Source organism: Hemiscyllium ocellatum, chromosome 4 (genome assembly GCF_020745735.1).
Source record: "Hemiscyllium ocellatum isolate sHemOce1 chromosome 4, sHemOce1.pat.X.cur, whole genome shotgun sequence".
In the NCBI taxonomy this organism is placed as follows: Eukaryota; Metazoa; Chordata; class Chondrichthyes; order Orectolobiformes; family Hemiscylliidae; genus Hemiscyllium; species Hemiscyllium ocellatum.
In genome coordinates this window covers 58,862,905-58,890,065 of record NC_083404.1, presented here as the reverse complement: position 1 = coordinate 58,890,065, position 27,161 = coordinate 58,862,905, and the positions used below count along the sequence as shown (strand labels likewise).

The 27,161-nt window shown below is 38.8% G+C and overlaps 1 protein-coding gene across 1 annotated transcript in view; it reads right to left on the bottom strand.

The window, feature by feature from the left end:
* The window catches only part of rnf19a (ring finger protein 19A, RBR E3 ubiquitin protein ligase), a 72,352-nt gene that overhangs the window by 31,799 nt on the left and 13,392 nt on the right, over positions 1-27,161 (bottom strand). The window contains exon 2 of the mRNA XM_060823282.1: positions 834-1,567. Coding sequence (XP_060679265.1) covers positions 834-1,417 — 584 coding nt within the window. The 5' untranslated portion in view covers positions 1,418-1,567. The remainder of the gene's footprint in view (positions 1-833; positions 1,568-27,161) is intronic.

The window sequence follows — 27,161 nt, the reverse complement described above, 5'->3', positions numbered from 1 at the left end:
ATCTGATTGAGATGTATACAAATATTCAAGGATTGGACACTCTGAAGGCAAGAAGCATGTTTCTGCTGATAGGTAAGTCCAGAACCAGAGGACACAGTTTAAAAGGGGTAGGCCATTTAGAACAAAATTGAGAAGAAACTTCTTTACCCAGAGTGGTGGGTATATGGAATGGCCTCCACTACCTTCCGGGGCAGACCAAGTCTCTGGATACTTTCAAGAAAGAGGTGGATAGAGTTCTTAAAGTGGAATCAAGAGTTATGGGGATAAGGCTAGAACAGGATACTGATTGTGGATGATCAGCCATGATCATAATGAATGGTGGTGTTGGTTCGAAGGGCCAAATGTCTTATGCCTGTACCTATTGTCTAAATGAACCTACATTCAACATTTTGGAAAATATTTATTCAAAACTGAATCATGAACTGGTGCACTAATTTAGTTTAAAACAAAAAGTGTTTCAAATGCATAGTAGAGTCAGAAAGTTGCCATACAACATTCTAATCAGGGACATCCAAGCATCAAAACTTGTTAACTGTGGTGTTAAACAGCCTTAGACTTCATTACACAAGTTCTCCCCTCTATTGTGAAAAATTAAACATTTTCATTAGGTCAGTCTAATATAATTGTAGCATTAGAAGGACATAAATATCTATGACAACAGTTGTTAATATAAGTTACTACCTAACCACAGAACAGTGCTTTGCTCAGTTCACAGAATGCATTTAATAACTCAAAGCAGCAATATTTCGAACACTGAACAAGTAGCCACATATTGCCTCTTTTGCCTCTTCACTTCCATGTCAACCATTTCATTGAATATGGTCTTTCCTTACCCACAATCTGGAGCAGGGCACCATCTGCAGTCTGGATCTGCCACCAGCCACCGGCGTAACATAAACTCCTCATATTTCTCCATAAGTACATCATCGTTTAAAATCGACTGGATATCATGTGGGTTGAATCTCTCGGTACACTCTGGGCAGCTGATATTAACCCGACTTTCAGAGATCTCTATCTTCAAGTACTGCCGTAAGCAGTCTGCACATGACCTGTGGAGGCAAGTCATTATATCTGGGAATTTGTCCTTAGAGAGACGCAAAAGGCACAGGGGGCATTCAAGAAAGTCTCCATCTTGTTTGTCAGTAGATGCGGTCCCATTTTCAGAAGGACCGCAGGTTGACACTGAGTTTTTATCATTACATAGTTCTGAATGAATGCTTTCAATACTTGCAATCCCATCAACTCCGCCATTTAAATCCCTAGACTTTCGCTTCGATTCTTTTTTTCTTCGAAACAGAGACCCAAGCGAAAGGCGACGTTTCTTTGGCGCCTTTTTAACAGAAGGTAAACTAACAGAAGATGCAGAGGACTGGAGATCACGTTCTGATCCCATTTGCTGATTGTGATGCAAACTCATTTCTCTTGCACCCCTCTCTCAAGAGGTTCCAGTCTTGGAAATGTGCTGCAGAATGTTGATATTCCAAGTGCTAATCCATGTTCTATAAATTTTCATTCATCAAATGGGTGATCACAAAACAAGTTACCAGAAAACAAAATCCAGGAATTTCTGGAAAAGAAAACAGGAAACAGTCAAATCATTCAATCGTACCCAGGTTGTGAATGATACATAATTTGTGTATAACTTCTGGCACTGTTGGTCATTAAAAAAAAATCAAAATAAAGTTTCAGAAATATTCATGAAAATTAGTATCTTCTATACACACACATATAGATATGAAGATGTCCAAATACCAGCTCAAAAAGATTAGAAAATGACCAGATAACGAAAAATATGAAAGAGAGCCACTTTTTAAAAATCATGACAAATTCTGCGCAGGAAGCTATGAGACGTTATATAAGCTTTAGGGAGGAGAGGGAAGCACAGTTTATTTATGAAGAATCAAAACATACAAAAATATTTCTGATTTAAAAGTATGCCAACTACAGAAATGAGTAGAAAGAGACACTTCATGTTGGGTATTTCCAACTTGCCAAGCACAAATCTCAACTGTGCCATGGGAAAGTATCAATATTCGTAATATTCCAAGTGTAATCTGACAAATGCCTTAGATAGTTTTTAAATACCTCCCTATTTTTAAATATTCCATTCCCTTTGGAAAGAAATATAATAAGTAACATACCAAGTCACAATTGCTTGTAAATCCCCTGGCTTTGAAATCTGACTTTAATATTATGGAATGACGAACTTCTCTATTATTTTAGAAAATTAAAAATCCACAGAATTTTAAAATCGACCTCTACATTAAATCACATAAATACTTCATTATGTCACAAAAGATCCTGTGGGTTCTGTTTCACCCTATTATTCTTTGTAATAAGGATCCTTTCTCCTTAATATTTTTAAAACTGAAAAATACGAATAACTCATGTCAACTACTGATTTTAAAATTGGGAAGGGATCAAAGTACATCTGGGGTGTGGAACTGAAGAAGTCATTAGGAGAATAAATGAAAATAAAAAAACAAGTAGAAAGTGCAGTACATGAAATGCCATATATTGATAACTATGTTCGATGTCACTTAGACAACTTTGGCTTTCTTTAAACATTCTGAAGTACGTAAATGCACACGTTGGAGATTTATCATGCTCTTTACGTGAACTTGGAGGTAGATTTATAAGGATGTGATTCATTAGTGCAAGATTGCACAATGCATAACAGTAGATTAGATTCATTTCAAAATTACTCCAGCTTAAATACCAGTAAAGCATATTAAGACACACCCTTGCAGTTATAAAAGTGTCATTAACTTAGCAGGAATGAAGTTAGTATCACCACACAAAGAGCTGATTAGTCACTGCCTTCAGAGAATTAAGCAAATTGTGTTCTTCTGAATTTGTGTGCAAAAACTCAGTAAAGTTCATCATGTTAAAAACAAATCAGAGATAATTCAATGGCTTCTAACAGACCAGAATCAATAAATTGACTCTTAACGCCCTCTAATTAATAAATGCTGGTCCAGTTAGTGACACCTACATCTCCAATGATAAAAATAGAATATTATTGTATTACTAGGCACAAGACAAAAAAACCTAAGTCCTGTTTCAATTAAATAACAGTTGTTGCTCTTATACTTCTCTGGATTGGCATAATAAAAATGGATTAAACTGCATCACCCTGATGCTAGTCAACTATAACCCAAGTTCCCTTCTCATCTTGGACCGTATGAGGAGTATTCAGAGTTTTAGGGAATCTAGAGTACCTGTGTGTGTAACAGTTCACCCACAGTTGCTCTGAACATTTAAACTGTACCAAATCAGGACTACTCTGCTGAAGTCACATGTACATGAATCAGGATAGAAAATCAACTCTCAAATTATATTACCCATGCAAAATTCATTACAAAACCACAAATCATTTGTTTTAGGAGTACATAGACAGTTGGCTGGCACCTAACTTAATTTTACATTTTCATTCACAACATTGTGCTTAAAACACTAAAAATGTTCAAATAATTCATAAGTACAGGTAGCTCTCCTATAATGCCATAGTTGCATTCCAACAAAACCTCACTTCATATAAATAATGGGGACTAGGGAAAAGTGGGGTTAGGGGCAGACCAGCAAAAAACACCACTCACGATCGCTCAAAATTCAACCAAAAATCAAACACAAAGTATAGTATAGCCTGAATGAAGGTATAAATTACATTTATCAATGAAACAAAATGAAGTTTAACACCGTATGTTTAAAAAATATTGTTAATGCAGGGACAGAAAGTCATCATGGTGCATAAGGCAAACTCCCTCATTCCTGTTAAGCCAGCTATATAACGTTCTCGCCTTACATTCAAAATACTTTAAAATATCTAACTTCTCTTCCAGCGTTATAGACTTGTGTTGCCCACTTGCAATTTTATCACCAGGATGCTTCTTGCTAACATTCTTGTCACTATGCCCCTCCATTTTTCAAAAAAAGGGATAATCTAGGATTAGTGTACCTTTCACAGAAAGCTGCTCAATGTATCTCTCATAGAAAGCTGCTCTGTCAGCAGCTGACATGGGCAAACCTGCAGAACGGCACGAAGACCAATGCTGACATCAGCACATGCGCAGAGTTGCATGAACATTGGCACATGCAGAATGAATCGTGCAAATGATCACCGCTGGAGTGACGCTATTACCAACAGAGGTAAGTGCTCTCGAAACTCCCATTCCTCAGTGACGTTATAAACAAATCGCAATGCCAGAACATGCATTATCCAAGAAATACCTTCACATGCTTCCCTTTATCTTCTCTTGCCATTCAAATCAGATCAATACCTCAAACTATACTTACCTGCATTTCACCCTAAATTAACCTTGGTACCAGGAAGCAGGTCTGATTAAAACTGTATAACTGAAGCACCACTCCCTTCAACTTCCTCAAAATAAAGGCAAACATTCCAGGAGTCCTGTCAATTATCTTTCAAATCATGATTTGAATATATGTTCATCTAAATCTCTCTTTCCTCTATAGTTCCTCTAATTCAAGGAAATATTCCAATTTGTTTTCCAAATCCTAAGTTGATGGTCAAACACTTCTCTCATATCACAATTTTACTCATTTAAGTAATTTATTCCTTGCAGCTTACAGCGCCCAAGGTGCCACTTACAAACATTGAGAGTTAGCCTCCACTAATGTATGTAATAAAGTCTCAGTACAGATCACAGAGAGGACATCACATGTCAGATCCTGCAAATTGGAGAGAAATTCCTTTATCTTGGCACTCTGCTTCCCAACCAAGGCCAATTCACATCATAAAGCAAGCTTCATTAGCTGCATTTTTCTTTAATTTATGTGAATTTGAGACATTACTAAAAAGACAAACATTTGTGCACCCTTACTGTACTTGTGAAGGCAGTAGTTCTTATGGTGTTGATACATTTACAATGCTGTTCGACAAGGAGCATCAAGATGTTGACGCAGCATCTATAACAATTCTTCCAAGTCTGGACAGTGTGGAGTTTGGAAGGCAACTTGCAGGTGGTGGTGGTGTGCTTATGGCTTCCCTTGCCCTCATTTGGAAGGTTCTGTCAAAGAAACCTTGGCAAGTGCTGCACTACATTTTCTAAATGTTTCACATCTCAGCCATGCAGAGTTAGTGATGAAAGGTGTGAAGGTTTAACCTGTACGTTGGGTGCAGATCAAGAGAATTGCTTTGCCCTGGATAGTGCCAAGCTTCTTGACTGTTGTAATAGCTACATTTGTCCAGTCAAGTGGAGAATATTTTCTCACTCTTAACCTGACTTCCTAAAGGCACAAAGCACAAGAGACAAGTCACTCACCACAGAATATCAAGCCTCTGACCTGCATTTGTTACACTATTTATGTAGCAGGACTTAAGCCTTTATTTGATAGTCACTTGTAGCATTTTATCAAGTGAATTCTGTAAGTTCATATAGTCCGATTCTTTCCAAACCTCATGATGCAATCTCCAAAATAATCCAATTAGGTTAGTCAAACAGAACCTACTATTCACAAGCCTATGCTGATTCGTTTATCAGCTGATACTTGTTCAAATGCTTAGCCATGGTCTCTGACGATTCCAGCAAGTCCTCCAACTGAAACTATAAGGAGTTTGTAGTAACTTTTTTCCCCTCCAGCCTGCCTCAAAAAACAGAATGCTATATGGAGGCTTCAATCCAATTGGTGTATAATCTTAAACCTAAAGAATTCCATAAAAAAGTTTGCAGGCTGCTTTGTCATGGAAGAAGTCAAATTTCTTCAATGTTTTTATAACTGCACTCATGGGAAGTATTTCATGACATTCCTGACTTGTACCTTGTAGACAGTGAACACGCTTGGAAGAGTTAGATGTTGAATTACTTGATGCTGTAGGCAACATGCTTATATGGCTAGTCCAATTCAGTTTCTTGTTAATGGTAACTTCCCAGGGAAGCTGATAGTGAAGGATCCAATGATGGTAATGCCATTCAATGTCAAGGGGCAATAGCTAAGATTCTATCTTGTTGGAGATGGTCATTAAATGGCATTCATGTAGTACAAATGTTACTTGCCATTTGCAAGGTCAAACCTTAATATTGTCCAGGTCTTGATGCATTTGAACATGGATAGCTCCAGTATTTGAGGGAACGGTATTGAATATTGTGCAGTGAATACCCCCACATCTGATTAGATTAGATTACTTACAGTGTGGAAACAGGCCCTTCGGCCCAACAAGTCCACACCGACCCACCGAAGTGAAACCCACCCATACCCCTACATTTACCCCTTTACCTAACCCTACAGGCAATTTAGCATGGTCAATTCACCTGACCCTCACATTTTTGGACTGTGGGAGGAAACCGGAGCACCCGGAGGAAACCCACGCAGACACAGGGAGAACGTGCAAACTCCACACAGTCAGTCGCCTGAGTCGGGAATTGAACCCGGGTCTCAGGCGCTGTGAGGCAGCAGTGCTAACCATTGTGCCACCGTGCCGCCCTTCTGATCTTCTGATGGAAGGAAGTGATGAAGTGAAGATGGTTCAGCCAAGGCTATTACCCTGAGGAACTCTTGCAGAGATATCCAGGGACTGAGAGACTGCTTTCTAACAACTGCAAGCATCTTCCTTTGTGCCTCGATTCTGACCAGTGGAGCGTTTTCCCTGACTTCCATTGACTCCAGTTTTGCTAAGGATCCTTGATGCCTCACTGTTAAGTGTAGTCTTGATAAATAAAGGGAGTCACATTCACCTCATTTCTGGAATTTAGCTCCTTTGTCTATGTATGAACCAAGGCTGTAATAAGGTCAGAAGTCAAATGGCCAAGGCAGAATCCAAACTGATCATTAAGCAGGTTATTGCCAAGCAAGTGCTGATTGACAAAAGCTGTCACCAGTAGTGCTATCATTTTAGTGATGATTGAGAATGGACTGATGAATGCAGTTTAGATTTCTCCTGCTTTTTGTTATACAGGCCATACCCGGACAATTTTCCACACTGTCACATGCCAGTTTTGTAACTGTGGTGGAACTGCTTGGCTAAAGGACCAATAACTTCTGAGGGACAAGTCTTTAGTGCTATTGCCAAAATATAGTCAGAGCAAATAACCTTTTCAGTATCCATTGCTTCAACAGTTTCTTATTACGTGGACTGAATCAAACTGGCATGTGAGATGTGAGGACTTATGAGATGATGGGGACTTATAGAAGAGGCTGAAATTGATCATTCACTCAGCACTTCTGACTGGAGTTTACTGCAAATGCTTCAGCCTCAACTTTTGAACTTTTGTGCTACCTCGTAAAGAAAGCAGCAAATGGTCAATTTAGTCACAATCTCCAAGAATGTAACCACAGATAAATGTTAAAACCTTTTTGAAACAAGCATAACATTTCTCTACTTATTGCGAAATAATTCTCATAAATAAAATAAAGTGGCATAGTACATTCATCACGTTATTCCCCCAAGTACATCACAACCAATAATGATTTACATTTATCTTAAATTTAGAGAAACCTCAAGCCTCTTCACCAAAACGGAGCTAAATGAATGTTACTTTTCAAATGCAGTCTTTGGTACTTTCTAGGAGACCAGAAGAGTTTCCTCACAGCAAGAATTACAAATTAATCTAGGCTGGTACCGTTGACAGAAACAGAATATTGGCCCGAATGCAAGAATTCCCTGCTCTTCGAAACCAAAGCCCTGTCTGCAGTTTTTTTTAGTTTAACACTTCTTACTATTCAATGTTGACAAGTTTGGATATGTCTCACATCACAGAATGAAAATTGAGCCCAGCTAAGGCAAAAATGATATCTCTGAACCATGCAGAGCCATTTTGTATAATCAAAAAATGCAACATGATGTGGACATATAGACTGCCAGAACCTAACTAGAGATAAATTTTTCCCTGTTCAATAGTGCTATTTTTAAAATGTAAATTGTAGATCTCACCATCAAAAAATGGGGTAGGGAAACTTGGTATGTAAATTCATAGATCAAATACCTTTAGATATACTTAAATGCAGTAATTCAATCTCATGAGGTCAGAGGACCTACTTTGGTGTCACAGCCTCATGTAACCCCTGATTAGATTACCACCTTGTAATTCACTTAAAAGGGAATGGTCTTCCTCTTAAACACAGATTTATCTGCAGTCAAAGAAGGAACAAACTCACATTTTCTCACTTACAGAATTTAAATATGCAACTGCAAGGATTCTAAAGTATAATTCAGTTACAAAACATTTACTAACACAAATCCCACAGTATGCTATAGATACTCCGCGACTATTTATATTTTCAGAATTTTCTATTTAATTTCAGTATTTGCAGTTTTTTTGCGGCAAAAATTGAAAAAAGATAAATATTTATGTGGTTTAAAAAAATCCACTTTTAGTTATATTGTCCTAAAGAAACAAACGTAATCAAACCTAGGTATATGGAAATGTTTACCTGGGTCTCACTTTGTAATTCAAGAGAAAGAGAGGAACATGCTGTATTGTTTAGCATTGCATACACTATTATATAGAAAATAGAGTAAAAAATTATTTGACTATTTATTCGATAACCATTTCCTGAAAATATCACAGTGAATTAAGTCAATTGAAACAATGCACGCAATTACTCTGAATTCGGTCAAACTTAGTTAACAATTGATAATATTAAGTTCACAAATTGGCTTACAAATCTATAAGAAAGACATAGCTAAAAATGAATTCACAGACACATGTTATCTATTGAATGCAAGCTACACAACAGTGCTCAAACTCTCAGTCTGGATTAAAGCTTGAAACACAGTGGGAAAAAAACAAGCAGGGTGAATTTTCTGCAGAACCACTCTGCCATTACTAGCTTTTAAGCATTTTGTTTACGCAGTGCTAATATAATGCTGAATATATTAACTATGCTACTGAACTGTGCATCATTGAACAAACTAATCTCTACTTCTTTATTTATCTCATCTTCATTATATAACTCTATTTGCAAAAGCGAACTAACAGCACAGGCCATGTGGTCAAATGCCAGAGTTTCTCTATTGTAAATTCTTTTTACTTCGTTTCAACATTAGTGTACTGTCATGCATTGTAGACTTTGGTCCATGTAGTTTTTTTTATAAAGCTGAAAAACTTATTGCGAAATAATTCTCAACACAAAGACACAGTATGTCAAACCTATTCAAGGTATTTCAGGTGATTTCCAAATTGAGACAAACTTTAAAAGCTCATTTCTTTCAACAATCAGAACATACTTGGCATTTTTTTTGAACTGATTGCCAGACACCTTCAGCTGTCTAACCTTAAACTAGATTTTTATTGAAAACATAAACCATTTAACATTTCTGCCTGTCTTTATGATCCTCTTTAAAACATATAAATCTGGTGTCAAACTTTGCTTGATGAAATGTGAACGTTTCTTTAGGATGTTTTATTATGTTAATGTGCTAAAAATGTTATTGCCGTTATAAAAAGTTGTCTATGAGTTGGGAGGAAAATCTTAAAGGCGGCAAGGGAGGCTGAGAGGTAAGTGGGTTTTGGATTGAAATCCAAACCATGGCTCTCTACATTTTTCAAAGAAGTACACTTAATCAATACTTACATTTCTCTACACACCATTAATGCACAACAACCTAGAAGATCCTATACAGCTGTACACAATTAGGTTCCTCAAAAATCACCTGGACACATCCCTATTTGAAAAAACTGTAATGGGGCCTCACTTGTAAACAAATCATTCCTATATTCTCAGTCTGCATCTTAATTAAATAGAAGGGGATTGGGAGCAAACAGATTTTAGGGAGAGGAGTGGCAGAGAAAGAGAGACAGAGTCACAATTGGCAGTGTATATGAATAAACATTACATTATTTAAGTCTGGGTACTGAGCCACTGAGAATCATCCTGCAAGGACACCAAAGGGACGGAAAGAGTAAAGAATGCAATCTCAGCTGATCTCCTGCCTATCTGCATGCTCGTCAACCACAGGGTGCAGAAACTGCCAAAAATAACTCTAATCTGAAACACCAAAAGGGGTTTTTACACTACCATTCAAATATGAAATTGAATTCATATTTCAGTCAGACTACAATAAAACTAAATGGTAAACATCTGAGGAGCGAAGAACATTTGCTCTCTTGCAACATCCCTCAAATGTGCCACCAAAATGTGACCTCAACTGGTGAGTCAGCATTTCCGAATAGACAATTTCCTTGTTCATTCCACTGAATATTACTGGAAGTTAAATTTAGCTTTTCCCAGAAGACAGTGTCTTTTTTATAGCTTGAAGTTTTCCGCATTGTTCACAATCCTTTATTTAAGACTGAGAATTAACTCATTTACGAGATTTCAGTTATAACTGAGAAAAGGTAAAGTCACCATAGTCTTATCAAATCAAAGGGCTGCTCTCTCATTAGACAGACGTGACTCGCCGTAGTTTAACTCAATGGGGTCATGAGTGGGGTTTAAAGCATCCCATGGAGTCATGTCAAAGCCCTTCACTGTTACCATGCCAGGGAGGTGTAGAATGCATGTCATCAGGCACTAGCAGCCAAGTCAAGGTGCCAAACAGTCTGACCAAAACTTTTCCAATTCACAACCTTGCTTGTAACTGGTTCCCCTGAATCTCTGTAACCTCTTTGACTTTAGCTTCCACTATTTGCTGCTGTTGCTAACTGCTGATTATTGTTTAATTTAGTTTGATCAATTTTCTTGTCAGTCTCAATTTCTCCAGTTGTGTGTCAATTTTGGAGCTGTATATGAATCTGTATATGCTTAGCATTCCAAATTGAAAAGTGTGTGCTCGCAAAACAAAATGTTTCAGCCCACCTTCATGCCGATTGAAGAGGTGTTGCCTCTCAATTTAACACCCAAAGGCAACACCAGGCTGGAGATGCACTTGAGTTCTCAGACAATGTGCACAAGATACTTTAGAGCTGTAATTAGGGCTTTAATAATGCTTTATTTATCTTGAGTGGTCTCTTTTTAATTGGAGCTTTACTTCTAATTTACTGAAGAGATTGCTTTACTCAACATTGCATCCAAACAAATTCTTGTAGATTTAGAAAGTAATTCAAAACAGAAGTTGGTCAGTTCTGCTGTACAGCTTTAAGATGATTGAAGAATTTAGACCGCTATTTGTAGAACCCTAACTTTCCTTACCCGCATTGATTATATCACAATTCTGGCCCCATTCGTTTGAATGGTTCAGATCTAAAACGAGATTGAACGAGACCACAACTATCACGTTATATCAGAGCCAACTGTAAATTTGAAACCTGAAAAACTTAGTTATGGAAACTCGACTTATTACATGGCATGCTTTTTCAAAAAAAAAGAACTTGTCCCATCCCAAGAACATGCCTTTTGATCAGCATCTTGTTAACTGTGCTACAAAGCCAGCTCAGGTAAATTTTCCTTCTGTTCTAATTCCCTACAGTTTCATACAAAACTCTACCATCATTGCAGAATTACAGCCATTGTATATTTAAATATACAGCGATATAAATGCTACTAGCTTCAAAAGTGCTTAAGTACAAAGGAGTTGAGTAGACATGTGATAATCTTTTACAGCCTTGAAACCTCCATACTCGAACTATGTGCTCCACGAGGCATGTTAAACAGGTGGAAAAGACTGCAGATGCTGTAGAAACAGAGTTGAAAAGCGTGGCACTGGACAAAACACAGCAGGTCAGACAGCATTCGAGGAGCAAGAGAGTCAATAGATCAAGCATGAGCACTTTAATCAGGAATACGGAGGGGGAAAAAGGGGCCTGAGAGATAATTAGGGGTTGTGGCTGGGTGAAAGTAGATGGGATGACAATAAGTGGATGCAGGTAGGAGGTGATTGTGATAAGTCAGTGGTGAGGGTGGAGCAAATAGGTGGGAATGAAGTTGGACAGGTAGGTCAAGTCAAAAGGGTGATGCAGAGTTAGATCTGGGATTGGGGAGTTGGGGGGGTTAGAAACTGGTGAAGTCAATGTTGATGTCATGTGATTGTAGGGTCCCAAGGCAGAAAATGAGGTGTTCTTCCTCCAGTTGGCAAGGGCTTTGATTTGGCAGTGGAGGAGAGGCTTTGGGAGCTGTACATAGCAGTTGTCCCAGTCAGGTCCAATAGGCTTATTAAGCGCTAACATTAAGGGAGTGTTTCCTATTACTGACTTCTAGTTACCACTCACCAGAAATTTAGTTGGTATCATCCTATAAATACTGTGGCTATAAGAACTGGTCAGAGGTAGCAAATTCTGCAGTGAACAACTCACCTGCCAACTCGGGTAAAAAACAAGGACTGCAGATGCTGGAAAACAGATTCTAGATTAGAGTGGTGCTGGAAAAGCACAGTAGTTCAGGCAGCATCCGAGGAGCAGGAAAATCAACATTTCAGGCAAAAGCCCTTCATCAGGAATAGATTTCCCCGAAACGTCGATTTTCCTGCTCCTCGGATGCTGCCTGAACTGCTGTGCTTTTCCAGCACCACTCTAATCTAGAACCTGCCAACTCACCAGAACCTGTCCATTTTCCACTTGCCCTGGATGAGTGCAACTCCAACAATACTCAAGAAACTCAACACCATCTAGGCTGAAGCAGACTGCTTGATTCACTACGTCAAATATTCACTCATTTCGCATGATGCATAGTAGCTGGAATGTGTACTATGTGCAAGATGCACTACAGTAATTCACCAAATCACCTTTGATGTCACTTTCCAAAACCATAATTCTTCAACCAACTAGAAATTCACATGGGAACATCACCTGTCAAGTTTTCTTCCAACACGTGCAACATCTTGACTTTGAGTATATTGCCACTCGTTCACCACGATTGGTTCAATATTCTGGAATTGTCCTTTCAAACAGCACAGAGTGTAGCTACACCACACAGACTGCAGGAGTTCAACAAAGTGGTTCCCTGCCATTCTCTTCTGGGCAATTAGGAATAAGCAATAAATAGTGGCCTTACTAGTGATGATCTCACCTTAAGTCTGGATTTTCAAAATTTAAGCATATTAATGTAAACTTCCATCAATATTATTAACATTCTTAAACTAAGCATGCACTCAAAATGCTGAAATAAGAACTAAACATTAATCTGTACATTTTTAACATTAAGCCAGTCATATCAATTTGGTCTTAAAAGTTAAATTATAAAATTAATGCAGTCTAAGACAATTGCGAGGGAACCTGCTGAAGATTTATTTAGAACATTATGCCTTCCTGGATATGTTTCTTTTTAAATATTGTGGGAGTTCTTTAAAGTAGTAAAGAAATTTCTTCTGTTTGGCACAAACAGAATAGAAAGCACAATTGGATCTAATTAGCCACTAAAACATCCATAAAAGTATTTTGGACACAATTGATCCTCAAGAAATCTCAGAATGTTGACCAGAAATGTACAACCCTTGTGGATCCATTCCTTCAAATAGTATTTCAACTGAACATTGCAAAGAAATCCTACATAATTCAAAAGGTAGTCAACACTCCTAGCTTGGTTTCATGGGCAATAATCTCAAGACAAACTCAAATCTGTGACTTAAAATGTTGCGGTAGAAGTATAGATTGAACCAGTCTGATCGACTTTGAAGAGGCCATTGTAACCCCAGCTGAAATGATCTTACATCTGTTCAGATCACAAAATATAGCAGTGGGAAAGTAGGGCCGTTGAGACCAGTGAATTGACAGCTGTAGACAGTATGCAAACTATCCACCGAGTCAGATGACTGCAAATGAAGCCAACAGTGCAATACAGTTGCAAAATCGGGAACTCCCTCATCTTCTGTAGTGTATAAAATATCTGCTTGTACTCTATTTTTGTAGAACATCTTTGTAGCTGTCATCAAACCACATGATAATAAGTCAAGAACAGTGTCCAAGCTTAGACTTCAAAGTAATACTTTTATACATTAATGCTAATTACTGCTGTACATAGTAATCACAGATATACCATAACTTGACTTAATAGCCACAAGACTAGGCTATGATCAAGTTCATGGCCATGTACTCATGCGTGGCTTCCAGATAGTAGTGTCATTCAGGATCACGTGTGGGGTGCTGGAAAAGCACAGCAAATCAGGCAGCAGAGGAGCAGGAGAATGACATTTTGGGTAAAAGTCCTTCATCAAGATGCTCTTCATTCCTGTTGAAAGGCTTTTGCCCAAAATGTCGATTCTCCTGCTTCTCGGATGCTGCCTGACCTGCTGTGCTTTTCCAGCATCACAATTTTGACTCTAATCTGCTGTTCTCACTTTCACCTAGTAGTGTCATTCAGTCCAGTCTGGTCTATTGAGAAGTGTAGTTTGTCTTAACTTTTGTCGACACTACTTGTACTCAAAGACATGCAGCTCCATGTCATCACAGGTTGTTCCAGGGTCCTAGATTCTCTTCACATCAATAAGCCTATGTTCCCATCTTCAATTACAGAAACAAGGACACACTACAACAGTACTGACAACAAAGCCAGGCTTAGCCCACTCTACCTCCGATTCTCAAAATCCATGCGCAGGGTGGTGAAGGCAGCGTTTGACATGCTTTTCTTCTTTGGTCAGTGCATTCTGTATAATGTTGGAACATCATGTCACAGCTGTATAGGTCATTGATTAGGCCATTTTTGGAATACTATGTTCAATTCTGGTCTCCTTGCTGCAGGAAATATGTCATTGAACTTGAAAGGGCTCAGAAACGATTTACAAGGATGTTTCCAGGGTTGTTTGGTTTGAGTTATAAAGAGAGGCTGAATAGTCGTGAGGCTTTTTTCCCTCTGTCACAATCTCCCACAGTCAAAAATGTGCAGGTCAGGTGAACTGGCCATGCTAAATTGCCCATAGTGTTAGGGGCAGGGGATGTAAATGTAGGGGAATAGGTCTGGGTGGGTTACGCTTCGGCGGGTCGGTGTGGACTTGTTGGGCCGAAGGGCCTGTTTCCACACTGTAAGTAATCTAATTTATCTTTAAAAGGAGAGATAGCAGAAGAGTTTTGACTAATAGGTTGTATGGAATAGAAAGCAATTTTTGTTTTCCACCAAGAACAGTCTTGGCTGACCATTATGATTTAATAGTCTTTATCCTCTCAAAAATATTTTTTTTGGGTAACAAAATGTATTTTAGAAAATGGTGGATTTGATTTTTATATTCAGTTTAACTTGCATTGATAGTGTACCAAAACACATAGGCACATGGTTTAGCTGCTTTCAATCTTTAATCGAAAAGTTGACAAATAAGCACAAGCAAAAATAAAACACTCTTTGATGCAAGAATTAGTATAAATTATAAGATTACTAACACTTCAACTTTATCAGTGGAAAAAATGCAACACTAAAAAGTGAGGCAGCTGTGTCAAACATTTAATGGCAAAATCTGAGGCAAGCAAAGCTAGCACTTGCAGCTGCTGACTAAGAAAACATACTAGCCTACATACATTACAGAGTTGACTTTGCTTTTAAATTGTGAGAACACATGGAAATTGTTATACAATTCCCAAGAAATTATAGTTCATTTACACCAGAATTTTCACCAATCCTTCTCTCTGGATATAAAAATACTTTCCTACACAGCACTATATTCAGAAAGTGGCCCCATTACAGATTTTGTATGAACTGGAGCATGAAGGAAACCAAAGAGGGGTGACAACTTTGGAGATTGAAACAGAAATAAACACAAGGAAGGAGATTTCAGACACAAGTCACAGCAGCTTCTAGGGGCTCAATGTCCTCAGTTCTTTTTAAAGTTAAAGGTAGTTAATATTTTGAGAGCACGGTTTAAAGCAAGATCAGGGAAGTTGCAGTTGATATCCCAGCACACTTAAAAGTTAAAAATCACACAACACCAGGTTATAGTCCAACAGGTTTAACTGGAAGCGCACTAGCTTTCGGAGCGACGCTCCTTCATCCGGTGATAGTCAGATGACTATCACCTGATGAAGGAGTGTCGCTCCGAAAGCTGGTGTGCTTCCAATTAAACCTGTTGGACTATAACCTGGTGTTGTGAGATTTTTAACTTTTTACACCCCAGTCCAAATTATCCAAATCATACACCGGCATCTCCAAATCATCACTTAAAAGTGGTCACCTTTGCTAATTAGGTACCCAGTTTCCATGCAGACATTTCCTGCAGAAATCATTTTTGAGCAAGCAGGAATTATCACATTTTATTTCCATTCTGTTCCAATCACAACCCCATCAGTGTGTAAATAGTGAACGTTCTACTGGAAATAAATTCAGTGCACTGAGGTCAAATCAGGTATTTCCTTGATTCAAAGGATAGAGAATCACACAATACATTGAATGTAATCACTGGGTTAGTGAAACCAGATGCTGCCTGTTGTATTCTTAACTGTCGCTGGATTCATTAGGGTGCAATGTTATCAGCTGAACTTAAATGAATTCACTAGAAGGACTTCTGTTTGAGATGAATAAAAATCTAGTTAAAGATGTCCCTTGAAAGTACAGCTTCTCTTTTAAATTTTGTTCTGATTAAAATGAATGCTGTAATCCAGTCAACAGGAAACAGTTGAATTTTAAAGCTTTTTTTAAGAAACAGGACTCAATCCAGGTGCACGTATATTAGATATGAATTGTCTGGAATAGTCCTTATGTCCACCTTTTCACAAGCCCTTTTGCTTCCAATAACTTGCCAGTCATAACGGTTGCTAACATGCCATTAGTAGCCCTCTCTTAAAAATACCTTTAATATCTTTGCACACTCCCATCTACTCATATCATTCCTCTATCAAATTCCACCCTTCCATCTCAGGAAACATATTTAATCTCCTCCCTGCTCTATCACCCCACTTAGACCCTCTAGTAAGAAGTTATTTGCAAAGTGTTATACTCCATAGAAACCTGGAATTAGATTAGATTAGATTACTTGCAGTATGGAAACAGGCCCTTCGGCCCAAGAAGTCTACACCGACCCTCTGAAGAGCAACCCACCCAGTCCCATTCCTCTACATTTACCCCTTCACCTAACACTACGGGCAATTTAGCAAGGCCAATTCACCTTACTTGCACATTTTTGGACTATGGGAGGAAACCGGAGCACCCGGGGGAAACCCACGCAGACACGGAGAACGTGCAAACTCCACACAGACAGTTGCCTGAAACGGGAATTGAACCTGGGTCTCTGGCACTGTTCATTTTGTACTTTTGGATGCACAAGAAAATAAAGCAAAAACATGTCTTTCTTGCCTTCAAGCCTTGAAGTTCAAAACATTGGAGAATAAATTTTGCCTTGTAAGTTTCTTGAGATTTCATGCCTACATCAGATCAATGAGTCCTCCCCACAAGAATCTATCAATGCTGCAGTTTCGAAACAAAGAGGGGATCATTAACTGGTGCTTTTTTTAAAAACGATAATTTTAGAAAAAAATTATATGCAGTGAGGGAAGGAGAAAGAGAAAACCATTCCTTGAAATATTTTTCAGTCATTCACATTCTTATAGTACAATTTCACTAGTCCCAGATTAGTCTCTACTACTGCACTCCATGGTGTTACATACAAATATAAACAAGGAGTATTAGCAAGGTACTACTTTGATGCTACAGAATGTTGCATCCGATCGGATCATAAGCTGATGTACGTATGGCAGAATGTCCATATCCACGGTTTCAGTTATCTGTGGTTTACCACGGTCCGAAAATATTGCATGGAGCATTCCAGAAATAATTCCAGGGGCTGCCAAGGAGGTAAATTTCCCATTTAAATGGGAGGGTTTGTTACCATCTACAGTTTCAGGTATCCGTGGTAGGTCTTGGAACGTATCACCCACAGATAGTTTGTTTTTGGAGGGGGGTGGTGGGAAGCAACTGTACATGAACAATTCTAGAGGGGTCAATGTTCAGGAACAGAAACTTCTAAGTACCACACTGTTTGCTATTAACACTCTAATCAATAAAGTTATTTTTTTGGATGGGGGAAAACTACCTGAATTAATAGTTATCCTCTCGTTTGTGTCTCATTAAACACAAACTATTGTCATGAAACAGGCGGGGGGGGTGGAATTATTGGCGAAGGTTGCAAAATATTAATCAAGTCTAGGATGTTCATTATGCAAAACCATCCATATTTCTCCAAAATATCATTAGTATGAACAGAAATACAACCATTCCATGTCACTTTATTTGCAATCTCATCTCTTTAAAAAAAATACTATTTTGATTTACGACAGAATTCCACATCGTAACAGAGCAACCAATAAACCTGCATGTGGGAAAATATAAGAAACTTGATTCCTTACCTCATGTTCTGAAATACACCAGGTGTGAAGCGTCAGCCACAAAGAATTGAAAATTTACAGGCATGGCTTAACTTGCATATTTTGCACCTAGCAACTGGCCACAGCTCTGAAAGTACCGAGGTTGAAACGTGAAACATCAAGTTGAAAGAATAGCTGTTCAGCTTGTGTTGCTAAATGATTTTAAACATTCAAAATGCTGAACACACTCATGCTGATAGCAAAAAATACCAAAGATAACTGAAGGTCAGAGAGAAATGGTAGACCTTGAAACAATAGTTACAGCAGGTGGATAGTTGTTACTCAATGTACAAAACTTCCTGTTAAATCAGGGAAACATGATACGTACCGGCACAAAAACCATACTTTTCTTAGAATAGGTTGACTATATTTGAATATCAGGTTTGCTGTAAATACATACATTTCCAGATTTGTTTTCTGTAACTGGTTGCTAAAACATTGAAAGCCTGTTTAGTCAATGGGATATGGTTGATCTGTAGCAGAACAACATTAACCCATGTTTTTTTCCATATCCTTTGACACTCTACCTAACAAATGTCTATCGAATGCAGTTTTAAGATTTCAATTGATTCAGAATGCAGAGCTTTGGAATAGATTATTCCAGATTTTCACTACCTTTTATGAAAAAAAGTGTTTTTCATTTTACTTGTGTTGGCCTACCTCCTAGAGCAAGATTAATATCCTCATCCTGGTTTGCGAACTAGAGGAAATAGTTACCTTTCACTTGCCCCATCTATTCTTCTGCCAACATTCTAAGCTTGATGATTATTAAACAAGAACTTCCTTGATTTTCAAGACAATTGACTTTTAAAACAAAATTAATAATGCAGTTATTAAGTTAGAAAAATAATTAGGCCATCCAGCTCAAATTAACGGTCTTCTTTTCCACGATGTAAACTGATCACTTTATTTGCTCTCTGCCAATTCACCCTTTCCACCAGAGGCTAGGTTACTGAAAAGGTAAAATCAACCAATAAACTATTATTCGTGTGTGAATGCTAAAACACAAGTGAACGACAGCAGGTATTCACAATTAGGCCAAATATGCACTCACCCAACCTTTACACAAATTTTCAGCACAGATTAGCAGAAATCGGGAGCACTAATTCTTCTCCTTCCTCTATAGTATTTTGTGCGTGCACAGTTTGGGGGAAGAGGGGAGTTTTTTTAATATAAAAAACAAGCTCTTGGGTACTGAGGACATCTGTAGCATTCCTTTTGCCCTTTATGTTAGAGACCAGAGGTTGAACTGACAAAAACTTAAAGCACATTGTCGCTGATCCGCACCCAAATCAGAAATTTAATAATACAGTGCAATGTTAATTTGGAAGGGATTCTGAGGCACAGGATTTACATGCATTTGCAAAGACAAAGACTGATTAGGGATAGTCAACATGGTTTTTTGCATGTGAAATAATGTCTCACTAGCTTGAATGAGTTTTTTTTTAAAAAGAGATGACAAAGATGATTGAAGAAGGCAGAGAGGTGACTGTTGTCTATATGGACTTCAGCAAAATGTTCAACAAAGTTCATCATGGCAGACTGGATAGTAAGGTTAGATAAAATGGGATCATGGGGGAACTAGCCATTTGGATCCAAAACTCACTTGAAAGTCAGAGACACAGGATGGTGATAGAGGACTTTCTTGGACTGAATCCTGCGACCAGTGGTGTGCCACAAGGATCAGTGCTAGGTCTATTGCTTTTTGTCACTTATAGAAATGATTTGGAGTGAATATTGGATACATGGTTAGCACATTGCAGATGACACCAAAGTTGGTGGTGTAATGGACAGTGAAGATGATTATCTCAGAGTACAACAGGACCTTGATCAGATGGCCCAATGAGCTGAGGAGTGGAAGATAGAATTTTGATAAATATGAGGTGTTGCATTTTGGCAAGGCAAACTAGGGCAGGACTTTTACGGTTTATGGTAGGACCGAGGGGAGTGTTGCCGAACAAAGAGAGCTAGAGGTGCAAATGCAGAGTTTCTTGAAAATGGAGTCACAGGTAGACAGGATAGTGAAAGCAGTGTTTGGCAGGCTCACTTTCATTGGTTAGAACACGGAGAATAGGAGTTGGAAAGTCATGTTACAGCTGTAAAAGACATTAGTGAGGCCACTTTTAGAAAATTACTAGAACAATTCTGCTCACCCTTCTATAGGAAAGGTGTTAAACTTGAGGGTGGCAGGAAATATTTACAAGGATGCTGTTGGGACTGGAGAGTTTGAGTTACAGGTAGAAGCTTAATAGGCTGGGGCTTTTTTCTCCTGAAGCATGGGAAGCCAAGGTGTGATATTATAGAGGCTCGTAAAAATCATGAGATACATGGAAAGGGTGATAACCACGTTTTTTTTTCCCCCTATGATGGAAGGAGTCCAGAACTAGAGGGCATAGGTTTAAGGTGAGAGGGGAAAGTTTAAAAAAAAGGACTGGAGTAACTTGTTCATGTAAATGGTGGTTCATGTATGGAACAAGCTGCCAAAGGAAATGATGGAGGTGGGCATAATTCCAACATTTAAAAGACATCTGGATAAGAATATGAAAAGGAAGGGTTTAGAGGGATGTGGGCCAAATGCTGACAAACACGATTACGTCAGATTGGATAGGCTGGTCTGTTTCTGTGCTGTATAACTCTATGACTGTGCATTTAATCCACTTTTTTCACTTGTTAATGTGATCCCAGAGCACAATTCACTGCAGTGAAGTGCAGAACTTTCTTTCAACCTTGAAGGATATTTTTTCCCCAACATGACTTTACAGACTTTTTAAAACTTCAAGTTGATTCGATACAGTATTTTCTTATCTATTAAACATATTTACTTGCATCACATTTGCATGCCATGACTTGTATGCCAATTATGAAACTGTTAGGGACTGAGAACTTCCTAAATGAAGTTCTAGGTTAAACTTCAAATTTTCTGGAGGAAAGAAAAAGGCATTTTTCAGCATTTACAATTGCAACACTGTACAACTTTCCAGCATAAAGCACTTCCTATATGTTGGGTTCAGGTATTGGTTTCTCTTTTTGTGGCTTGACGGTTTAAGTAGGGTGTGAACAGTTTCATATGCCACATGTACAACTGGTTTTGGAATATGACTTAAGCGGAACTATAAATAAATGCAATAATTTCCCACCATAAAAATGTATGTGCATATCCACAGGTTTACTAACAGCAAGTATAGGGTAGCAGGAAGCAAAAAGATGCCTTGGCAGCAAACATGTACATTAATCAAATTTAACTACAAGCCAAGTAAAAGGTAGTGAGAAATATTATGTTAGGCCCAATGTGAAACTATTGTAGCCAATATGCTAAGAAATGCTAAGAAATATCGGGACTTCTATCTCAATGACATGGAAAGAAACCATTCGGCCCAACATGTCCACACAAATGACCAACTGTACATTTATTGAAGCAGCAGGTATATGGGAACACCATTGCCTGTAAGTTCCCCTTCATGCCTCTCACTATCATGAATTGGAGATATATTGCCATTCCTTCAATGTCACTGGGTCAAAATCCTGGAATTCCCCAAGCACATGGGCTGCAGCAGTTCAAGGAAATAGTTCAAGGAAAATAGCATGCTGAAATTCCTACATAGAGCATCTAAATTATACAGATTAAATTTTCACCCTCAGAATTTGTTACTGAGGGAAATCAAAGGATGCTAGAAATGATACCAATACTTCTGCTGTAGAAGGATGTACAGTACTCAGTTCAGAGTATAGCCCAATATCAAAGTTGGAAGCCCCATCATGTGGAAGTTAGTGAGACCATCAGTCTCTAGTGCATTGTCAGTAGTATTTAGATAATCCATAAACAGTTTGAAATGGGTAGTGAAGATGATCAAAGAGATCCAAAATTTTAACAGAATATAAAACAGTACAGCACAGGAACAGGGTTCTTAGGCCTTCCATGTCTGTATCAACGACACTGCCATTCTGAACTAAGCTCATCTACCCGCACATCACCTGTGTCCATCTAATTGCAGAAAGTGAGGTCTACAGATGCTGAAGAATCAAACTTGATAAAGCGTGGTGCTGGAAAATGCACAGCATGTCAGGGGCAAGGGAGCGGAGAGATAACTAGAGGAGGAACATATCTTCTGCCTCGGGAGCCTACAATCACACAGTATGAAGATTGCATTCACTCATTTCCATATCTTTCCAACCCTCCAACTCAGATCCATCTCTTGACCTGACCTAACTGTGCATCCTTCTTCCTACCTATCCACTCCATGTTCCCCACCAACCTATCACCATTATCTCCTATTTTCGCCCACCTACCTTTTCCATAGTACCATCCCACGCCATTTATCTCTCCGCTCCCTTCCCCAGTCCTGAAGAAATGTCCTGACTAAAACACCAACTCTCTTGCTCCTTAAATGCTGCCTGACCTGCAGTGCTTTTTCCAACATCACACTTTATCAACTCTGTATGTATCTTTTTCCTAGTTCGTGAGAAGATTTGTAGCTCGGGTGCTCGTTGTTGTGGTTCTGTTCGCCGAGCTGGGAATTTGTGTTGCAGACCAGAAGTGGCAGATACAAATCACTATAAATGCCGGAGGAAACATCACAGAAGCACTTCACAGGAGACTCCCAAGCACTGAGGTTGTCACCTAGACAAGGGATGAAATGTCTGCAACACAAATTCCCAGCTTGGCGAACAGAACCACAACATATTTTTTTCCAATCTAAATGCCTCCAAAAGGTTTTTAGCACATCCGTTTATCCCCAACCCCTCAATATATTGGTCCAGAAAAAGTATGCTATATACAGTTTAGAAATTTCTCCTCCACAGTATTGTCACTAATTTGAGTTGCCCAATCTATATGCAGATTAAAGTCACCCATAATTACAGATGTTATAGATTCAGAGATATACAAAATGGAATCAGATCCTTCGATCCAACTCATCCATGCCGACCAAACTCCCAACCCTATCTAGTCCCACTTGCCAACACCCAGCCCATATCCCTCCAAACCCTTCCTATTCATATACCCATCCAGATGTCTTTTAAATGTTGCAATTGTACCTAGTGTCCACCATTTCCTCTGGCAGCCCATTCCACACACACATCACCTTGTGTGAAAACGTTGCCCCTTAGTTATCTTTTATATCTTTCCCCTCTCACCATAAACCTATGCCCTCTAGTTCTGGACTTCCCCACCCCAGGGAAAAGACTTTGTCTATTTACCTTATCCATGCCCCTCATGATTTTATAAACCTTATGAGGTCACCCCTCAGCCTTCGACGCTCCAGGGAAAACAGGCCCAGCCTTTTCAAACTTTCCCTATAGCTCAAATTCTCCAACACTGGCAACATCCTTGGAAATCTTTTCTGAACCCTTTCAAATTTCACAACATCGTTCCATTAGGAAGGAGATCAGAATTGCGCGCAATATTCCAACAGAGGCCTAACCAATGTCCTGTTTTCCTTTACCACATGCATGTCTGACTTCCTGTTTAATGCCAATTCAAACATCTCCATGTCTACATACCAACTCCTGCACCCCATCCTCCCTCCCTGATCTTTGCTCCTTGGTATTTCTCAATTCAACATACATAAATTCTATATTGCCTGAGCTAACATTTTTCCTCCATATTATGTTTACGTCCTCTTGAACCAGCAATGCAACTCCCCACCTTTTCCTTTATGTCTGAACTTCCTAAACAATAAATACTCACAAATGTTCAGTTTCCATCCCTGGTCACCCTGCAGCCATGTCTCTGTAATTATAGTACCTGAAAAGTTATCTAGCATGTATTTCAGTAGCAATGTCAGAGTCCTATAAAAGATCACTTAAAAAAAAGTCAGGTTGTGACTCAAATCATAACTGTGGTTTAACAGTAATAATGGACTTCTCATAAACTATATCAGGAAACTGTGGACAGCCAGACAATCTAAAAGAGAGACTACTGCATGCCTATCTCTAACAGTACAAGCAGTCTCCTAGTATTTAACAGCTGGCTTGAATAATCTAAAACCACAGGATTCAGATCATCCTTTCTCTTGTGGTGCATGACATCATTTGAATTGTGTTTCAGCTGTGTAACCACTCAAATCAAGTCCAATTCTTTATTTGAACCATGTAAAAGGTACACATCTATTGAAATGTCAACACGTTTAATTTTCATTAACAGCAACATTAAGACTTGAAGGCATATGAAGAACCCGAAGACATTTGTTTACTTATGTGGCAGATTCATTATTTAGATGAATAATGATCACTTAGTACAAACATTTACTAAATTACAGATTAAAAAAAACAAAAAAAATCAAAATAACCTTACATTCGGCACACTTCCTTTCCTCCTCTTACCCAAGGCCACAGAACACCTTCCATATAAGGAATCCAACCATTATGAAACATAATCCCCACAAACTGCTTAAACTAGAACTGTCCTTAATGCTAGCCATTCATTCAGGCGCTTTATCCACATGTTCACTGTCTCTGTATTACTAAAATAAAATGTCTCCCCCTGTAGTGGTTCTGTTCGCCGAGCTGGAAGTTTTTGTTGCAAACGTTTCGTCCCCTGGCTAGGAGACATCATCAGTGCTGTGGAGCCTCCTGCGAAGCGCTTCTTTGATGTTTCTTCCGGCATTTACAGTGGTCTCTCCTTGCAGCTTCCGGGTGTCAGTTTCAGCTGTCCGCTGTAGTGATTGGTATATTGGGTCCAGGTCGATGTGTCTGTTGATGGAATTTGTGGATGAATGCCATGCCTCTAGGAATTCCCTGGCTGTTCTCTGTCTGGCTTGCCCTATGATAGTGTTTTCCCAGTCGAATTCATGTTGCTTGTTGTCCGAGTGTGTGGCTACTAGGGATAGCTGGTCGTGTCGTTTCGTGGCTAGTTGGTGTTCATGTATGCGGATTGTTAGCTGTCTTCCTGTTTGTCCTATATAGTGTTTTGTGCAGTCCTTGCATGGTATTTTATAGACTACATTAGTTTTGCTCATGTTGGGTATTGGCTCCTTTGTTCTGGTAAGTTGTTGTCTGAGCATGGCTGTTGGTTTGTGTGCCGTTATGAGTCCTAGGGGTCGCAGTAGTCTGGCTGTCAGTTCTGAAACGCTCCTGATGTATGGTAGTGTGGCTAGTCCTTTTGGTTGTGGCATGTCCTCGTTCCGTGGTCTATCTCTTAGGCATCTGTTGATAAAGTTGCGCGGGTATCCGTTTTTGGCGAATACCTTGTATAGGTGTTCCTCTTCCTCTTTTCGCAGTTCTGGTGTACTGCAGTGTGTTGTAGCTCTTTTGAATAGTGTCCTGATGCAGCTTCGTTTGTGTGTGTTGGGGTGGTTACTTTCATAGTTTAGGACTTGGTCTGTGTGTGTTGTTTTCCTGTGTACCCTTGTGGTGAATTCTCCGTTCGGTGTTCTCTGTACTATCACGTCTAGGAATGTCTCCCCCTTTTATATCTAACATGGGAGGAAAATGTTTTGTCATTGATCAGACAGATTAAAAGCAAATTTCAAAACTTTATACTATGTTGTGGAAAGTAACGGGAGAAAAAAAATGTAGATCATAAAGAATTGGCCCTATTTTGAAATATCGGCTAGGCTTAAACTTCACAGCCACTGAATTTATTATTTAGAAACTCATTGATGACTTCAAACAAAGGTAAATATTCTCAAACTACATTTTACACAACCAGACTTGTTCTTCAACATTGTGTAAATACAATAAATGTGCTACTTAACTCTATTTAACTTCATGCTTTTGCTGGCAGCTTCACGTATTCAAGGATATCTTCCTACTGCTGACATTCCTTACAATGCAATGTACATAGCTTCCTAGCTTGTGGGGAAAAACTTTTGTCTACAGTACATCCAAAAGTTCTTCCTGACAAAAACAGTGCATGCCTCACAAACAGCCCTCCTGATCTATGCTAGTCTGCATAAGACCACAAAGAATTGTCGTGAAGCCGTTTTTATACTTATATGGTCATGGGTTGATAACAGCAATAGGGGTCTGGAGAGTTACAAGCAAAAGATGGTAAACAGTTCACCACTATAATTCAATAACATAGTAATAAGCATTTATTGATGCACCATAAATAAATAAGTAATAAACAGCAATCCAGGATATTTTGATAGCTTTATTCTCAAACTACATTCAAGAAACCACATTCAATTTAAGGTACAGTGGAATCTCATTTATCCAAACACCAATTATCTGAATTTCGGAATATCCAAACAAGATCTCAAGGTCCTGATGCTTGGGTAAACTGTGTCATCTGATATTCGGTTATCCGAACAAAATACTCCCCACCTGGGTCGTTCAGATAATCGAGGTTGCCCTGTAGATGGTTCTTTCAAAACAAATGGCACTCGTATTTAATGAGTTTATAGCAATAATAATAGCATTGTTTCCTCGTGATCACCATATCAATTAATAATTTACAGTAATCATGAGCACACCGAATATTAATGCTTTTGTGACCAATTTCAGATAGAAGTACCAAGTGAGTGATTCATTCCAGCACTCCTACAGAAGCTGGTCTGCAGCCAACTCAATTCATTCCATATGCTATCAAGAAACATCTGAACACATTAATAGAGCAAAGGTTCCAAGTTCCAACAAAATCCTGTTTGCAATGTTGAAGACCCATGTTTCATAATTAGTCATGCCTCTAGCTAAATTGACCCTGCACAACACTAGAATCTACCTGAAATTGGAAAATTGCCCAAGTGTGACCAAATCGCAGGCTACCAATTACATATTGTCAATCAGCATAGAGTGGTGGAAGACAGCATCCACAGTGTTATCAAGTAGCACTTGTTCACAAAGTACTTCCTCACCAATTGGTATAATTTCCACCAGAACCCCTTAGCTACAAACCTTATATAGCCATTGTTGTGGACAGAATTACTGTATTCAAGATGTGAGAATTACTGTACTTAACATCAAGGCAGCACCTCACCACGCGAGACATCAAGTTGTCTTCCATTGATTTTAATTTTATGAAATCATTGGCTGAGTGATACTTAACAC